Raw genomic sequence first — 19,837 nt, forward strand, 5'->3', positions numbered from 1 at the left:
AAGCACCAAGTACTTACCCACTGGGAGCTTGCAAAAAAAAGTGTAGACAACAGTTTCACGAAGGAAATAATATTCATTAATGAAACATTTTCTGTTTAATTGCTTTTTGTGAACAAGCAAAATTGCAGGATTTGAATCACAAAAAACTCTCTTAATGATTATGAAGCACCAATTCCATCCAGAAAGCGATTATGTGGTTTGATATTTGAGGTGGGGGTGTAATTGGGCTGTACTTCTGCGAAGATAGTAACAGAAATCCACAAACAATGGATGGTAAATGCTACTGTAGTATGTTAGCGAAATTGTTGGTTGTCATAAATGGATAATGTGAATGCTGAGGAGGTTCAATTTCACACGATGGAACAATCTGTCACACATCTATTTCAACAATGGATTTGTTAAGAGAGAGTTTTTCTGTCCAGGTGATTTCTCACAATAGTGACACTAATTGGTCACCCAGATTTTGTCATTAGACACCACATGATGTCCTCCTTTGGCACTGTTTGAAGCCTCATGTATATAAATTCAAAACTAAAGGTGCATGTACACCAAAAAGTTATGGAAAATTTCATTTAATGAATAAGTGTGGGCCTGCATTTATGAAGTTCTGTATTTAATACATAATCACAGCTAGCACACACTGCAATAATACATAAATTACTTCTATTATCAATATCAAACAATGGGAAATCCAGGATGGAATGTAACAATACCAGAGAAGGAAAGTTGCTACTCACCATTAGTGGAGAGGCTGACTCATGATAGGCACAATAAAAAGATTCACACAATCATAGCTTTGGGCCGAAAGCTATGATTGTGTGAATTTTTTATTGTGCCTATCGTGACTCAACCTCTCCACTATATGGTGAGTGCCAACTTTCCTACTCTGGTATTGTTATATTATCAATAAATTTGTATGTGGGTGTGCACTCAAAAGTTGTGTTCATTATTATTTGAGTCATTCCATGTCAAATCAACAGAGAAAAAAACAATTTTCAACCTGATCCTCTTCGAATTTCACGAAATTTTGTGTGTTCATTGCACATGACAAGGGAATGAAAAATATCAAATTACAAAATTTTAGCACAGGTAACAAAAGAGTAATGGACACTCAAAGATCTAAAAATGTGCAGAAAATTTGACAAACACTGCTGACAAAAATGGGTTAACTTTTGTTCTAACAAATACAGACCAGCAAACCAGGTAATTTTGGAAAAATCTTAAAAAAAGCATTTCATTGATATGCAGCTTTGTCATATTCAAAGAATGTACACAATTAATGTCACTGAGCTTGACCTTTGACATTTACTATCTCAAAACATGTCATATTCAAAATGGACGATAAAAATATATTTGCTTCTTCATGTTACTCTATACAACATAGAAAAAAATCAACTTGGGATAACAATGGGATTAGGAGATATAAATTGATAAGTTCAGCAATGTGTGACATTAATGCAAAATAAGTTGTACTCAGAGTCCAAGACACAAAGCACTGAAAAACATCTTTCTTGTTAAAAAGGTGGTGTTACAACAATGCACAGTAAGGTAACAATAAAGGAAAGCCAGTCTCATGCTATCAAATAATGGATGGCAGTGTGGCTGCTACATGTACATAGGTAGTTGCTGAAAAAGGTGGTGTATGTTGAAATTATACAAATCTACCATGAAGATGGAATTTGAAAAGATCATGGGTTGTTGAAATCCATTCAGCGAATACGTACATGACAGAACAAGAAAATATCTTTGTTAAATGCAAACTGCATGATTGATATGACCAGTGGTATAATGTCAGACTACAAAATATGTGATAAATGTAAAAAAATTAACTCAGGGACAAGGGCAAATGGCTCACCCAGCTACATGAAGCAAACTCGCATAGCTCCTCAGACAACTCAGACACATCTTTTAACACCAAAAATTGCTTTAGATGCATTAAATGATAATTTGGTATCTCTTGGCAAGTGTCCAGTGAAAAAGAAGAGAAAACATATGCGCAGAAAAGGTTTGAGCATGTGTCTGAGGTATTCCAAAGTAAATACATGCCTAGTGTGGAAAAATGCAGATTATGAAATAAATGTTGAATCTGAAATGACAAAGCAATTGAAAGGGAAATTCAGTACCAGCACCACAAGCCATGAGAAGATCCAAATTTTGATACTTCTTCCAAAAAGTTTGAGGATTTGAAGGATTGAAATTGAATTTGGAGCCTCTAACTATTTAGTGAGAAAAGCAAAACAATTAGTCAAAGAGTGTGGCATTTAGAATCTCCAAACCCAAGACCTAAACCAGTCTTAAGTGAAATAATTGTGAACGGTCTCATAGAATTCTACAACAGAGATGATAAAAGCTGCTGTTTGCATGGGAAGAAGGATTTTCTTTCTGTCAAGGAAAATGGTTCCAGGATTCAAAACAAAAACAACTAGTGTTCAGAAACCTGCTTGAACTCTATCAGGCATTCAAAGATGAAGACCCAGGACTGAAAACAGGATTATCAAAATTCTGCCAGTTGTGACCCAAGAACTATTTTTGACTGGTGCAACCCATACCTATAGTGTGTGTGTCTGCAGTGTTCACCAAAATGCGAAGCTTGTGTTGGAAGGTTCCAGATCAAAAGAGTTGACACATGATGCAGAATGTCAACTTAGCCCCTAGAAACACTGTCTTGCTCAGATAATTTGTAATCCTGTACAGCCAAAATGCCATATGTCCACATTCAAAAACTGCCAAGGTACACATTTTATCAAGACACACATGCAGGTGTTGTTTGCTGAAAATGAATGTTGTTTGCTGAAAATGGAATTACTGAAGTAACATATTAACTATGGACATGCACAGATATAACTACTCTATAGACTTGTGTATCATCAGTGGAAGACTCCTTGGAAAACCTTGCAGGCAAATTAAAGAGGCTTCTGTTGCATTCCTTCATAGCCACCCAACAGTCTGAATTTCTCCAGCATCTGAAAGAGACACTTCATGCCAAAGAATACATTTCAGTATGTGATTTTGCAGAAAATTATGCACTTGTCCTACAGGATAAGGCACATCTTCATTGGATCAACATCCAGAAAACTATACAATTGATCAAATTTCATTTGTTATAATATCAGAATGCCTTCAACATGACACAGTGAGTGTTCATCTTTTACAGTGTCATTTGATTAGCTTCATGACATGCCATTTCCATAGAACACCCAAGTATGTATACTACTTCCCAGGTGGTGTTGCAGCCCAGTTAAAGAATCACAAGAATTGTGCCTTCATAACTTTTCATCAGGCTAATTTCAGTTCCTATGAGAGTGGCATTTCTGTGCCACATCACATCTCAAAGAATCATGTGATGCAGTGCATCTACTACTGTCAGATAATGACAGATAGACAGTTGCTAGAATGATGCTCCAAGAACATTGCAGTGTATCACTTTCATTTTACAACTAACTGTGAGTATGATGAAGAAGAATCTCTCCTTCAACAGTGATTTGCACAAATTCATGCAATTCTAGGTACCCACAATTTACATTGTGTTATTCATGCTGGCCATAACAATATCAAAACAAAAGTTTTCTCCAGTTCTCCAGATGTCAGGAATGAATCTCTTACTAGGACCCAGCAAGACTCGTACCTCAGTGATATCACAGCATTTGTTGCATGCATGTATGAAGGTTACTGATGGCTTGGATGTGTTTAGAATGTTAATGAAGACACCAATGAGGTTTCAGTTAGCTTCCTCTATCCTTATGGGCCTTCACCTTCATGTGTACACCCTGAGAAACCTGACAACTATGAACAAGAAGGACAAAGGTTGATGTGAGAACAGCAACAGGATGAACGTACTTCCTTTCACCAAAAGATGCACAGTGTTGTATGTTGCTTCCCAGTATTGAGGCAAAGTAAGTCTAGATGATACATTTGCCATATTTGTTTCTGTAAATCTGAATCTGTTTACCATGCCTTCCAAGCATGTGTTTGGCTGGCCTTCCAAGCGTGTGTTTGGCTGGGATGGCTATATCATGTTTTGCACCACTGAAGGTGACCTTGCATATTATAAATGCTTAACATGTAAACAATGTATGCTAATGGTAACATCTATCTGGGATACTAAGACTACCAAATTTTAGTGAACATCAAAAATTAAAAACAGTTTAAAAGTGTGACGAAATATTAATACTAACATTTTTATTGTGTTTAACTCAAAATTTGCCTGACACCGTGAAAAATTATATATCCTTTGCTCATGAAAGTGTTTATAAACTTCATTATTCTTTTGCAAAATTCAAAAAATTACAAACTAACATTTCCAATGAAATGGTTTGGAAAGTAGTAAAGAAAAAAATTACAAACTTACCTTATAGCGGAGATGCTGAGTCGCAGACAGGCACAACGAAAGGATCTCACAATTGAAGCTTTCATCCATTAAGGCCTTCGTCAACAAGACACACACACACACACACACACACACACACACACACACATGACTTTAGTCTTAGGCAACTGAAACCACAGAGTGTGTGTGTGTGTGTGTGTGTGTGTGTGTGTGTGTGTGTGTGTATTGCCCATACAGGCCTTAATGGTCAAAAGCTTTAATTGTGACAGTCTTTTTGTTGTGCCTATCTGCAACTCAGCATCTCCACTGTATGGTGAGTAGCAACTTTCCTTCTCATAATATTGTTACATTCCATCCTGGATTTTGAAAATTACTAACTTTCTGCACATATTTTACAAATTTTCATGGAGTACTGCAAGCAGTAGGGTTTATTACATTCAATGAATTCATGGAGGCAAAGAAAAAATTACAAACTCTGCACATATTTCACATATGCTCATGGAACACTGTAAAGAACTGGGTTCATCACATTTCACACACTTGTATTCCATTGTTCTGTTCAGTTTGTATGGATAGTAATGACAGTTTTTTCTCTTTCCTAACTTCTCACTTCTTTCTCTTTTTACTGAATCACCATCTCACTGCTCTTCACTCAAAATATCTGAAATAGTTTTCCTAATTTCATCTGGTAACTTTGGAATCTGGAGCCTTCTTTGTACATGTCTTCTGATTAAATTTATTCCTATGCTCTTCATTAACTCAAATCTTGACATTGTACCCTTGTGTAAATACATAACATAGTCATTTTTGCACTTCAATGATATTAGAAAGTAAAATATTGCCAGTGGTCACCTCCTCATTTGCCGATTAGCAGATTAGTAGCTGCACTTTATGTCCAGAACATCTAACCAGATTTTGTGGCATTATAGAAATTAATAATTTCTGGTTTGCTCACTTTTTTGATCGACATATGCAAAGTGTTGCATTGAAGAAAGCATTATAACGGTCCTAGGTTTTTTTTGGAAGAAAAGATAATAGTGTAAGATCCTTACTGAAACCATAAACACTGGAGCCCAGTTCTTTCTTTGGGATAGAAAGAAACTCTTTTGGGATTTCTCTTTTGTTGGATTTTCGAGTTCCAACATACATCAACACACAATTAAATGGAGGGAAACCAATTGTCTGCTGTGATATTCCTGTTTGTCCCATATATACGAGGCGTATTTTTTAAGTAAGGTCTGTTTTGTTGCAACACTAGTAGTTCATGTGCATACTGCAACGAGCGCATGTGTCGTGTACTGGCATGCCTTGGGAACAACTGCACTCAGTTTCAGCTCTGTAGTTAAACTGTATGGTTCCGTTCTGTGCTTTCAAAATGTTTAAGACTATCAACTAGCCCGCTGCATGTGAGATTCGCTCCAAGTGATACAGTTTTTGTCACCAAGGAACCTGTCTGCTGCTGAAATTCATCGACAGATTTGCAGAGTGTACGGTGATTCTGTTATGAGTGAAAGCAAAGTGCATAAGTGGGTATGAGAATTCAAAGATGGCCGTGACAACATCCATGATGAGGATTGCTCTGGTCTCCCTTGTTTGATTACAGACGATTTGGTGGCTTCCGTTGAAGCGAGGATTTGTGAGAACAGGTGCTTCACAATAACAGGTCTCTCAAATGAATTTCCTGATGTGTCGAGATCAGTGCCTTACAACATTGTTTCTGAACACCTAAGGTTAGGAAACTGTGCTCCCGTTAGGTCCTGAAACTCCTAACAGAGGACCACAAAAACCAAACATTTAAGTGTGCGATGAAGTTCTTGACTTGTTTTCACAAAGAAGGTGACAGCTTCTTGAGTCAGATCATAACTGGAGATGAAACATGGGTTTTGCATATCACACCTGAATCAAAGCAACAGGCATGGAATGGAGACACACACACTCACCTGCAAAGGTGAAGGCAAAACACTCTGTCCCAAAATCATGATGTCAGTGTTTTCGGATAGGCATGGTGTTTTGTTGGTCAACTTATGTAACAATGAACCACTATGAATGCAGAAGCATACTGCCAAAACCTGAGAAAGCTATGCACAGTGATTCAAAATGGAAGACACGGCATGCTGACAAAGGGAATTGTCCTTCTCCATGCCAATGCAAGACCTCACACTGCAGGTCAGACCCCCAGTTTATGGGAAAGTTTTGGCTTGGAAGTTTCAAACCACCCACTCTACAGTCCTGATCTTGTGCTGAGCAATTACCATCTGTTCCTCCACATCAAACACCACCTCAGTGGCAACCGTTACAATGATGATGACGATGTGAAAATGGCAGTGAACTCTTGGTTATTAGAGCAGGTGGCAAGTTGTTACGAAGAGGGTATTTTAAAACTGGCTGAGATGTATGATACGTGTTTGAACAAACTTGGCAACTATGTCAAATAATAGAGTGAAGTATCTACTTTCCGAAAATAAATTTACTTTTTTGAAATAACCTTTTGTTGTGTACTTATGTTCAAACAGACCTTACTTAAAAAACATGCCTCGTACATTTGGAAAGACAAATCACGGACTGAGTTGGCTTTTGGAGCTTTTTCTCTTCTTCTGTTATTGTTGCTCCATCACTATCTATATAAGCATTATATAAATATGATGAGTATGCATATGGGAGACACAAGACCTTAATGCCATATTTAGCAGGTGTCTTGGGCACATATATTTTGAATTGGTATCTGACTCTAAATGGATTTAGACTCTCATAAATACAATCATGAACTTCAATGAATTGTACCTTCTTACAGTTCGAAATAAAAGTGTTGAAAATGTCAGACATAGCTGCTGCAGGATCATCTATTTTCCTTTGTTCATGAGTAGACGAATCATCAAATCTGAGAGCCACCAGTAAAACTTCACATCATTTTAGAGACTTGGTTGCTTGAAAAATGAGACATTCAGTACAATTATTTCCAAAAAGTGATGCCAATTTTTCATTCTGAGACTTGAAAATGGAACATAGAACCATCAGACCAGTCATTGCTTCAATTTGCCATGACAAGCTATGTCAGTTTTGGTGTCACCATTTCCCCTGTTCTGACAGAATTAACACTGTCTTGTTCATTCTCAGATGAGTTGAGAACTCATTCACACCTGACCACCTGACTCAGAACCTGAATGATAATCTCATTGCTCTCCTTGAACTGCTCTAAAGCCACCAGCATCATTCTTTTGCTTCTTTTGTGACACATCAGGTATCCCTCCACTAGCAGCCACCTATAAAGAGGTATTTGGAAAGTTTTTCACTTAAAGTAATATTTGTCAATCAGATGGAGGCGAACTATTCCCTTTACAGTAATATCTGCCTGTAGATGATATGGGTGATATGTGTGAGTAAGTAAAACAATAGAAACAATTATGCCCACACAATAATAAGTTCAACTCATAACTGAAGCATAGTCAAAACATCAGATCAAATTAATAATGTGTGTGTAACAACAATGCGTTGAGAAATTTTATATCTGCTTATGAGATCACTGTTATCAACTAAAGGATAATTTACTGTGCTATGTTATAACACCACTTTTTTTAACAATGAGCATGTTCTTCAGTGCTTCGTGTCATACTGTGGGTGTCTGAATACAATTTACTTTGCATTAATGCAACACTTTGCTGAACTAATTAATTTATATCTCCTAATCCCATCGCCATCCCAACTTGATATTTTGCTATGTTGTATAATGTAACATCAAGAAGCAAATATATTTTTATTGTCGGTTTCAAAGGTGACATGTTTTGATATATTCAATGTCAAAGGGCAAGGTCACTGACCTTAATATTGTACAATCTGCGACTATGACAAAGTTTTATATCACTGAAAATCTTGTTACAAGATCTTTCCACAATTACATGGCTCACTCTTCTATCCTTATTAGAATAGAAGTCACAGCCATTTTTGTCAGCAGTGTTTGTCAAATTTTCTGCACATTTTTTGAACTTGAGTGGACATTACTCTTGTCTTATTTGCACTAAAAATCTGTAATCTGATAGTTTTCAGTCTCTTGTCATGTGCAATTAACACATGCATTTTAGGAAAATCAAAGAGGGTCAGGTTGGCATATACATTGATTTGACATGGAATGACTCATATACAAGAATATGACTTAAGATATAATACGCAAAACAACAGAATAATGTTGGAACTAATGTTCTGACATGACTTTCATAAGGGGTGGAAAAACAAAAAGGGAAGAAAATGGAGAACATTCATAAAATTGCATTTCTGAAAGTGAGTTGCTTCAAGTTTCCCTCAAGCATTAATTCTGTCATTTGAAATTAGAAGTTACTTTTCCTTCAAATGAGTCCACAGTTGTCCTCACTAATCCGAATGGAGCCCATAGCAGTCCCAGTACCAAAGCAAAATTACTTAACAGTGCAAGAAATTGAGCCTAGTTGTTTATGTGGCAGTTAATCACTATAACTGCCAACTGACAGAGCTAAGCATTTTACAAATAAGCTGCACAACAAAATTAAAGGATCACTTTTTTGAAACCCTATCATTTTCTCTCATTGCACCTAAAAGCCTGAAATTTGGCTTGAAGGTGCCTACAACTTTCCTCTGTAATATGCAAAAGTGAGGTGTCTTCCAATGTCACCTCAGACTCAGCGATGCTTCAAACAGCAAGCTGTTAGAGTTCAGAAGCCCATTTGCATTTTAAGGTGGGTTATGATGTTGCATTGGCATCACATTTTACCACAATTCTGCCCAACACCACTGTGAATGTTTCCACCATGGGAAGGTCGTCATATCTACCCTTGTCCACTTTTCACCCCTTTTCATGATACCTCTGAGATGGTCAGAACCACAACGTCCAGCATGTATTGAAATCACACTGTTTTCTTATGTCTTGCTGAGGAATCATACACATTGCTACATAAAATTAACACCAAAAGGCCTCAGGAGTTGTCATAAAGGGCAGGAGTGACACCATCTTCTCTGGGGTGTTCATTTTCAAACATATCACTGTCAAATATGACAGGCTGGAGCATAAAGTGCAACAGAACAGTGTTCTTGAGAACCTTTGATACTGCTGACATGTCGGATATTCAATCCTTCTCTAATGATACCATGGGGCTACAACCCCCTGAACATTATCTTACACCTTTGGGGTATAGAATGACTGAAATTTTAGCTCTGATATACAGGATGGACCCACTCTGGACCATTCAAAACCACTCAAACAAATCTGAATGTGATCCAGTTCAGAAAATGGTGTTCATGTTTTTTCATCCCTCCTTTTTCACACTCACCTATAATGTGTGCATGGCAGTATGGGGGGCTGCCACACTTACACACCCATGAATGAAACAGCAAACAGTCCCTCTAAGACCCCACATTTTAGTGACACCCTCAGATGTGCACCTTAAAATGTGCATGGGCAAGGACTCTCATTCACCAATTCCTAGGCACCGGCAGGATAGGCAATTTTTTTGGCACTCCTCACACTTTGAATGCAACAAGCAGGCGATAGTGCAGTGACACTCAGCTGAGGAGTGTCATGTGGTGCCACACTTTCGTATCACTGCAGAGGAAGGTTGTAGGCACCCCAGTCAGATTGTTAAAGTCTGAACTCTGTATACATAGCCTAGTGTGTCTGTGTGTAACTCTTAATGAGAGAAGATTCATCTTTTCAGTCTTGAAACATCGATTACATGACTAAGATGTGAGTTTGTAGTTGCACAGGCTTGATATATCAACAACTATTGTAAACTTTCGCAGAGCATAACAATATTCTCAGCATTCAACAGCTGTGAATTTCAATCTCTGTCACAGTGTTTCTTGTGATTCATACTTTATATCTTGAATACTCTGTTTATTTACTTCCCCTATTTAACTGATTTAAAAAATAGAAATTGTGAGAATTTATCATACCTGTCCAGTTCCAAGTCCTACAACAAGATCAGCTATGAAAAAGTCTTCTGTTTCTCCAGATCGATGAGACACCATCGTACCCCAGCCATTCGATTTTGCCAAGAGATGGGCTCGGATGCTCTCTGTCACAGTACCAATCTGATTCACTTTTAACAACAAACAGTTGCAGGCTTTCTTCTCTGCTGCTAGTGCGATACGTTTTGGATTCGTAACAGTGAGATCATCTCCAACAATCTGAATATTTACTTGTGATGTAAAGGTGGTCCAAGCATCAAAGTGATCTTGATCAAATGGATCTTCAATAGACACTAATGGGTACTCTCTAATGAAATCAGAATATATCTCTGCTAGTTTATCCATACTGGCCCACTGGCCCCTGTCTGAGTTTGGATTTTTAAAATCAAGATCATACATGCCCTCCCTAGAAGATTAAAAAAATATACATCAGAATGTTATTACGAGGAGTCTATATGAATACACACATCAGTAATCCATCAACAGCAAACAGCTTAGACAGTAATGTACAAATACATAAGCTTGAGGATATATTATGGAATAGAGTCTTTTTGTGCTTCAAGCCAAATCAAGTGGTTCAAAGTCTGTGATTATTGGAGAAGTACTCCCCAAGCACTTAGATTAGATTAGTACTTGTTCCATAGATCATGAATACGACACTTCGTTATGATGTGGAACGTGTCAGGTTAATAAAAGGTGTCTATACAAGATATTACATTACTTAAAATATTACATGACACTTAATATTTTTATTTTTATTTCATTTATTTTTTTGGGGGGTGGGGGGTGGGGGGAGGGGGGTGGGGAAATTACCCACTTACTATATCCAAAAATTCATCTAATAAGTAGAAGGAGTTGCCATTAAGAAATTATTTTAATTTCCTTTTAAATGCTATATGGCAAAATGCCAGACTTTTGATGCTATTAGGTAAGCGACCAAAGGCTTTTGTGGCAGCATAATTTACCCCCTTCTGAGCCAAAGTTAGATTTAACCATGAGTAGTGAAGATCATCCTTTCTCCTAGTGTTGTAGCCATGTACACTGCTATTACTTTTGAATTCGTTCGGATTGTTAATAACAAATTTCATAAGGGAATATACATATTGTGAGTATACAGTGAAGATCTCTAGCTTTTTAAATAAGTGTCTGCAGGATGATCGTGGATGAGCTCCAGCAATTATTCTGATTACACGCTTTTGTGCAATGAACACTCTTTTACTCAGTGATGAGTTACCCCAAAACATGATGCCATACAAAAGCAGAGAATAAAAATAGGCATGGTAAGCTAATTTACTGAGATGTATATCACCAAAATTTGCAATGACCATAATAGCATAAGTAGCTGAAGTCAAAACTTTTCAGCACATCCTCAGTGTGTTTTTTCCAGTTCAACCCATCATCAATGCATACACCTAGAAATTTTGAATATTCTAGCTTTGCTACCGATTTCTGATCGAAGTCTATATTTATTAATGGTATTATTCCATTTACTGTGTGGAACAGTATATACTGTGTTTTGTCAAAGTTTAGTGAGAGCCCATTTGCAGAGAGCCACTTAATGATTTTCTGAAAAACATCGTTTACAATTTCACCAGTTAATTCTTGTCTGTTGGCTGTGATAGCTATACCTGTATCATAGGCAAAAAGTACCAGCTTTGCATTTTCATGAATATAGAATGGCTAGTCATTAACATATAAAGAACAGCAGAGGACCCAAGACCGAACCTTGCAGCACCCCATTCTTGATTGTTCCCCAGTTTGAGAAATCACCAGTTTCTTGCATATTATGTGAACTGCTTAGTTCTGCACTCTTCCAGTTCGGTATGATTTAAACCATTTGAGCACTGTCCCATTCATACCACAGTACTTGAGCTTATCTAGAAGTATTACATGATTTACACTATCAAAAGCCTTTGATACATCACAAAAAATCCCAACAGGTGACTTCCGATTACTCAGAGCATTTAATATTTCATTAGTGAAAGTATATATAGCATTTTCTGTTGAAAAACCCTTCTGGAAACCAAACTGACATTTTGTTAAAACTTTATTTTTTCAAAGGTGTGAAGCTACTCTGCAATTCATTACTTTTTCAAGAATTTTGGATAAGGCAGTCAGAAGAGGGATTGGGTGGTAGTTGTTGACATCAGACGTATCCCCTTTTTTATGCAGTGGTTCTTGTTAGCTGCTAGCTACTAACTACTACATGGTTCACAGTACTGATCTTATGCAGTTATACTGGTCACGCTATTAGTGGTGCCTATTAAATTTTCATATAAGGCAATGTATTCACTATATAACTGTTCTGCCCTTTTTGATTTCACAATTGCTGAGTCACACACAATACTCAACTCCAGCCCATCCTATTTAATGAAGATAATAGATTTAATTTTGATTTATATTACTTAAACAGCATACATTTCATGTGCTGTCATTTTATTTAAGTGTTCTATGATGGTTTTGTAATAGGAAGACCATTAGTTCCATCTTTGTTAATTTACATTTCCCATACTATCTAAGAAAGGACATACAAGATACTAAAAATATCATCACGAAACACACCCCTAGTCTTCAGTGCTTAAGTGATGATAAAGATAAACCATCAAAGTCAAAGCAATAAACATCACCTCCAAATCTTTATCAAAAATTTGACATATTCTAAGTCCTATGAAGGATGACATCAACCCACAAACTCAGCCCTTATAAAATACTTTGTGATAATGGGTATTCTTACAGCAGGTAGACAATGCACACTGTTTTAATATTCATGAATACCGGAAAGAATATGCTGGGGGAGGGGGGGGGGGGGGGGGGGGTTGTGCCTAAGTAACCCACAAGTGAATTCATTAATAATAATAAAAATGACAATACAAAAACAGAAAAAAGGGAACCACACAATCAGGCCATGAAGCCCACGTGATAGTCAACTAACTGTCATGTCATTCTCAGTCATTCATCATGGAGGGGTATGGGGTCAGATGCAGTCATTATTTGTGCATAATTTGCTAGTTAAAGACTAGCTCTTCTCAACACATGTTTTATAGTTCCTCCCAAACCATCACACACAGATTTACCATAGCTAGTAGCAAAAAAGGAATGCTCAGCATCAATAAAATAATCATATTTGTGCTGACACATATTTTTCAAGCTTTTTCTATTCTTATATAGAGCAGCACATCCATCAGTCAAATAATGCACTTTCTTCACTTGTGTGTAATGCACTGCCAGCCACTTAATCATTTCTTTCTGCACAGCATTTACAAATCCTACATCATGTCCCATATCAGCACTTATAAAGCAATGGTTCACTATTAATGAGTTACTTTCTTCATTTACCACATAAGCACACACAGGATGGATTGTACTGCTGCTTTTTGTCCAGTGGTAAATCTGAATTTCATTCTGAATTATAATACTATAGTTTTCGGCAAAGTCCATTAACAGAATTGCTTTTTCCAGGGTTAGATTTTCTTTCAATTTTTTCAGTGATTTTGATTGACACTTAGATATAAATGAGTGTGGTCTAAGTACCTGTAATTTTGTTACCAACAAGTCTATGTACTCACCAACAGTTGCAGACTGCTTTATCAGTTCACTGGTTTGTCATTCAAGTATGGTGATGATATCCCTAGCTTTCCATTGGCCAGTACCTCTCAGGCTTATCTGCTGAAATTCTTCTCTGGTAGGTCTTGAATTTCAATTCCTTCAACTATTTTTAGCAACTGTCCTTTAACTTTCAACTTCACTCTAAACACTCACTTTGCATAATGTCTGCTACTTGAATAATCTTCTGGTCATTTGTCTGTTTTACTGAGATTACATAAATAACAGTTCTTCAGACAATGGCCACCACATGTAAGCTTGCATACCTAGAACTCTGTCTTCGATGGTTCCATAACATTCAATAAGATCTTCCCAGTTTGTTAGCTTCGGATTCAGCAAGGGCAAACTGCAAAAGCTTCAAGTGCCACTGATGAAAGACACCTTGTGAATCAGTGAAGGATGCTAAGCTGATGCATTCCTTCCATGCTGTGGAGCAGTGATTAGCAAAATAGGATGCGTGCAGAAATGATGTGGACTGGGACCAGTGTACCAGCCTGCCTCCAAGCCCATGAGATATGTTCTGCCCCGTTAAAGACAACGTAAGTCTTTGAGTTGCTGGCATGTATAGTGTCTGGTGCCCCCTGCAAATGTGGTAGCATTTAGCACAAACTTTTCCACTTGCTGAGTTCTGTGCAGAGCACCCATGACATATTAGGCAAAGGCAACTTGAGAACCCAGCTGTGGCTCAACAAATGCCTACAAAACGAACATAAAAAACAATTTGAAAAGATGACAGTTTTGGCTCTAACATCATCATATTGGGATTCTGATATAAAAGGAAGGTCTGAAATTAGAGTAAACAGCATAAACAGCAATAATTTTAACAGAGGTCAGTAATACAAGCTTAGTAAGGCATTTGTCAGGCTTTGGACATCAATCAAAGCACAGATGGTGGCCTGGTACTTGTAGGGGATGGGAGCAGCAGTTTCAAAAGTGTGACCAGCCCCTCACACCACATGACATCACTCGGTTCCGTGGCAGAATGCAGCTGCTATGAGCTGCCCAACTTGCCTTCTGCGCATATGTAACTTTAGTCCTCTCTGGAAGGTTCTAAACACTGCTATTGCATCTACGTAAGCATAACACTGACCCAGCACTAACAGTCAGTGATTTTGACTCCTGATGATGGCAGTGGAGTCAGGTGTCAAAAGCTTGAGTATTTTTCTCAAAGTGAAGAGGGCTTGTAAATCAAAATGATTTTCTTGAAGCATGCCATCACAAAAGACTCCAAGGGCAACACAAGTCACAAACTGTTATGTTGAGCCATTCTCCTGCTATATAGGATTGACAGATGTTTGTAAATGAAAATACGCAACACTACAGCAACTGATTTTCAATCTCTTAATATTTATTGCCACCAAATGTTCCCTTGTTGGTGAACAACTTTGAAACTTTCAGGAGTCTCAATATTTGACATAATCAGTCACTTACACTGATTAACAAAAATCTACAAACTTCACAGGTGGCAGACTAATATATTCCTTTACACAATGTTGACGGACATAATGCTTTCACATTTTAACAGTTTGGCACTAGCTAAATGAAAACTACATGATACTTATGAATGTTATCCTTCATATTGTCCCATAGATGGTTACATCTTGGTCACAAAACACAGGCCACTTACATGATATTTACGAATGTTGGAACTTTAATAGTGGCAAAAATTTATTAACAACTTATACAAAATAGATAAATGTTTCAAAGTTTTACTGTCCTTCCGAGTATTCACCAGAATTGTGTATAACCAGCTGTCAGTGATGTGGAACTCATAGGATAGCTTTAGCAGTGCCAGTTGTGTTGATAGTTCGAGAGGAGAGGTTTACTTCCTGAATCTCTGTGACAGTTCTGAAACGAATGCAAAGAAGTGCTTCCTTCATCTTAGGAATCAAGTTTTAAGCACAAGGGCTTAAGTCCTGAGACTGTGGTGTATTGCATGCTGTGTTCCAAAAATGAACAACTTAGAGAAAGAAGCAGTGACACTTTCTGCAGGATCCGCCCATCATTTTGTAGGACAATGCCAGGTCTCGTGTGGTACTAACTTGCAACTGATTTGGTCGATCGATGGCACTTGTTTCCTGAAATGAAGGAATCATTTTATGGAATTCATTTCAGAACTGTTACAGAGATTCATCAGGAAGTAGACCGCTCCACTCGATGTATCAACACATATGGCACTGCTAAATGTATCCTACGACTTCCACATTGCTGGTAAGGGGTTATACACAATGCTGTGAAACATGTGTCTTCTTTGTGTAAGTTGTAAATAAATATTTGCCACTATTAAAGTTCCAAACCTTGTACATAATGACAACTAACATGAACTGAAAATTACATTTTCTCCCTTGAGCATAGACTATCTGAGACTTTGCACGCTATACTTACTTTTAGATGAGCATAATTTGGAAAATTACAATTTATGAAAATTACAATTTACTGTAATACAAGATTGTTACAGTGAGACAACTATTTTATGTTTTTTTGTGATCCAGACTTAAAAAATGCAAAAATGTGGAAAATTCAGAATCAAGGAAAATGTTATAACCCCAAAAATATGAGCAAAAGCATATGTAATTGACACATATGATTGAAAACTGTAATCCTCACCATTACATTGTACAAAATCTGTAAAAGTGAAGGAAATTAAATGTATAACACAATGTTTAAACAATAATTTGAGGTAATGAATTTCATCAGTTCTTAAAAATCACAAATGTTTAACAGCAAGTAAAACTTGGCAAAAAACTGTAGTTGGTATCTGGGTACAAGATAATTGAGCTATTTTCTGACATGCTACAACTACAAATTATATGTCAAAACACACGCTTTTGAGAGCTCTTTCCTTTGCGCTCATCCAGAAAAAAACAAAAAATGATGAACATGGTTAATTAAACTGAAAGCTGTAAAGTATGGTGAAAACTGTCGGAATCTAACACGAGGGTGTGTATGTTCCATCTGTAGCCAATGGAAGGGAAGTATAGTCTCGTGATGTGAGTGTAGTGACCTCTAGTGTATTGCATGTACACTTTCCTTGTTCACTGTGCTGAGTAGTCAAAGTGGAGCAATTTGCAGTGTTGCCAATGTGTGCCATTTGCACATATGGTACTTTTTTTATATCAATGAATATAAAACAATATAACAAAAACGACAGATGCTACTCACCATGTAGCAGAGATGCTGAGTCACAGAAAGACACAACAAAAAGGCTATTGGAAAATTAGCTTCCAGCCAACAAGGCTTTTATGAAAAATAGACAGCATACATACCTATATACAAACAAATGTAACTTACACACATGACAGGCTTGCAGCTGGAGCCAGTCTAGCTGCCAAAGACTGATCATGTGTGTGTGAGTTGCATTTGCATGAGTGTGTGTCTGGGTGTGTATGCTGTCTATCTTTGACAAAGGCTTTGTTGGCCAAAAGCTAACTTGCCAATTGTCTTTTTGTTATGTCTTTCTGCGGCTCAGTATCTCCGCTATATGATGAGTAATAACTGTCCTGTTCATTATAGTGTTTCATTCCATCCTGGATTTTCCAATGAATATGAAATAAAGCTATGCCTGCTGTGATTTCACTGTTTCTCTGTCACAACAACCTGTTGCTTTATAACATTCTATCTGGCATCACAATGCATTAAACACCACTGAAGACTGCAATAAAGACACACAAGCCATCTCACAATTGTTCACTGAACATGCCCTGTTACCTGAGCTGCTGAAAGTAGTATATGGAGTAGCCTACGATGGCTGCAATTGGTAGAGGCATGATACATTCCAGATTCTGTTGACAGGCTCTGACCAGGAAGACTGAAAGTAAAATTAGTTACGATAGTGAAGGATATATGAGGTATAACTACTGCATTGAACCTAAGTAGAGCCCGTTGACACTTCATTTGCTATACACTGATCACATCAGCTGTACTTTGCAACAGGCTGCCAAGTAAGCTTGCTGTTTTTCACCTTATATGCTAAAAGCCACTGCACTAGAGTGATGTTACTGTGCCTTACAGCCACTGGTTGCTAAACATCAAGGATGTTGTAATCTGGCAGTTTTCACTGTATTTCACAGTTTTCAGTTTGTTTCACCAAGCAGCCTATAAATTTTTGCTGTTTCTGAGGGGAAATAAAATGAAAGAACCCTCAAAACTGCATGTTGTAAGGTATAATTTGTGGCAGTAGTGTGTTGGTAAATGGCTCAATTACCTCATACATCATAAACAAAAGTGTTAGTCTTTCCAGTTTCACATTTTACAGTATCACTAGTAGCAAAACCTGCTTTTTCCCTAGTGAGTCTATTACATGATGTAAAATTTTGAAATTTCTTTCTTGTTTGGTTATGGATTTGTGATTTGGTTATGTAAGTTGACATTACGAGTTTTGGTAAAATTGCTACATAGGAGAAGAATGAAATTCTCACAGGCTACAATCCTGTCTCATTCTCTTCCCAACCACTGTTTCCCGTACATGACCCTCGACTCTTATAATTGCCATCTGGTTTCTGTACAAATTGTATATAGCCTTACGCTCCCTGTATTTTACCCCTGTCACCTTCAGAATTTGATAGAGAGTATTCCAGTCAACATTGTCAAAAACTTTCTCTAAGTCTACAAATGCTAGAAACATTGGTTTGCACTTCCTTAATCTATCTTCTAAGATAAGTCTTAGGGTCAGTATTGCCTCACTTGTTCCAAACTGATCTTCCCCGAGGTCAGCTTCTACCAGTTTTTCCATTCGTCTGTAAAGAATTCGTGATAGTATTTTGCAGCCATGACTTAATAAACTGATAGTTCGGTAATTTTCACATCTGTGAGCATCTGCTTTCTTTGGGATTGGAATTATTATAGTCTTCTTGAAGTCTGAGGGTATTTTGCCTGTCTCATACATCTTGCTCATCAGATGGTAGAGTTTTGTTAGGGCTGGCTGTCCCAAGACTATCAGTAGTTCTAATAGAATGTTGTCTACTCCCGGGGCATTGTTTCGACTTAGGTCCTTCAGTGTTCTGTCAAACTCTTCACGCAGTATCATGTCTCCCATTTCATCTTCATCTCCGTCCTCTTCCATTTCCGTAATATTGTCCTCAAGTACATCGCCCTTGTATAGACCCTCTATATACTCCCACCTTTCTGTTCCCTTCTTTGATTATGACTGATTTTCCATCTGAGCTCTTGATATTCATACAAGTGGTTCTCTTTTCTCCAAAGGTCACTTTAATTTTCCTGTAGGCAACATCTATCTTACCCCTAGTGATATATGCCTCTAATACTTACATTTGTCTTCTAGCCATCCCTGCTTAGCCATTTTGCACTTCCTGTCGATCTCATTTTTGAGACGTTTGTATTCCATTTTGCCTGCTTCCTTTACTGCATTTTTATATTTTCTTCTTTCATCAATTAAATTCAGTATTTCTTCTGTTACCCAAGGAATTCTACTAGCCCTCGTCTTTTTACCTACTTGATCCTCTGCTGCCTTCACTACTTCATCCGTCAAAGCTACCCATTCTTCTACTGTATTTCTTTCCCCCATTGCTGTCATTTGCTCCCTTATGCTCTCCCTGAAACTCTGTACAAACTCTGGTTCTTTCAGTTTATCCAGGTCCCATCTCCTTAAATTTCCACCTTTTTGCAGTTTCTTCAGTTTTAATCTACAGGTCATAACCAATAGATTGTGGTCCGTTCCACATCTGCCCCTGGAAATGTCTTACAACTTAAAACCTGGTTCCTAAATCTCTGTCTTACCATTATATAATCTATCTGATACCTTCCAGTGTCTCCAGGCTATTCCATGTATACAACTTCCTTTCATGATTCTTGAACCAAGTGTTAGCTATGATTAAATAATGCTCTGTGCAAAATTGTACCAGATGGCTTCCTCTTTCATTCATTATCCCCATTCCATATTCACCTATTACTCTTCCTTATCTTCCTTTTCCTACTATCAAATTCCAGTCAACCATCACTATTAAATTTTTATCTCCC

General features: G+C 37.5%; 1 protein-coding gene across 4 annotated transcripts in view; it reads right to left on the minus strand.

Moving 5' to 3' along the window:
- The window catches only part of LOC126354590 (enolase-like), a 118,095-nt gene that overhangs the window by 29,745 nt on the left and 68,513 nt on the right, over positions 1-19,837 (minus strand). For all 4 annotated transcript variants that reach the window (XM_050004341.1, XM_050004339.1, XM_050004342.1 and 1 more), the window contains exon 6: positions 10,244-10,664. In XM_050004341.1, the coding sequence (XP_049860298.1) occupies positions 10,244-10,664 (421 nt within the window). The remainder of the gene's footprint in view (positions 1-10,243; positions 10,665-19,837) is intronic.

Source organism: Schistocerca gregaria, chromosome 3 (genome assembly GCF_023897955.1).
Source record: "Schistocerca gregaria isolate iqSchGreg1 chromosome 3, iqSchGreg1.2, whole genome shotgun sequence".
Lineage (NCBI taxonomy): Eukaryota > Metazoa > Arthropoda > Insecta > Orthoptera > Acrididae > Schistocerca > Schistocerca gregaria.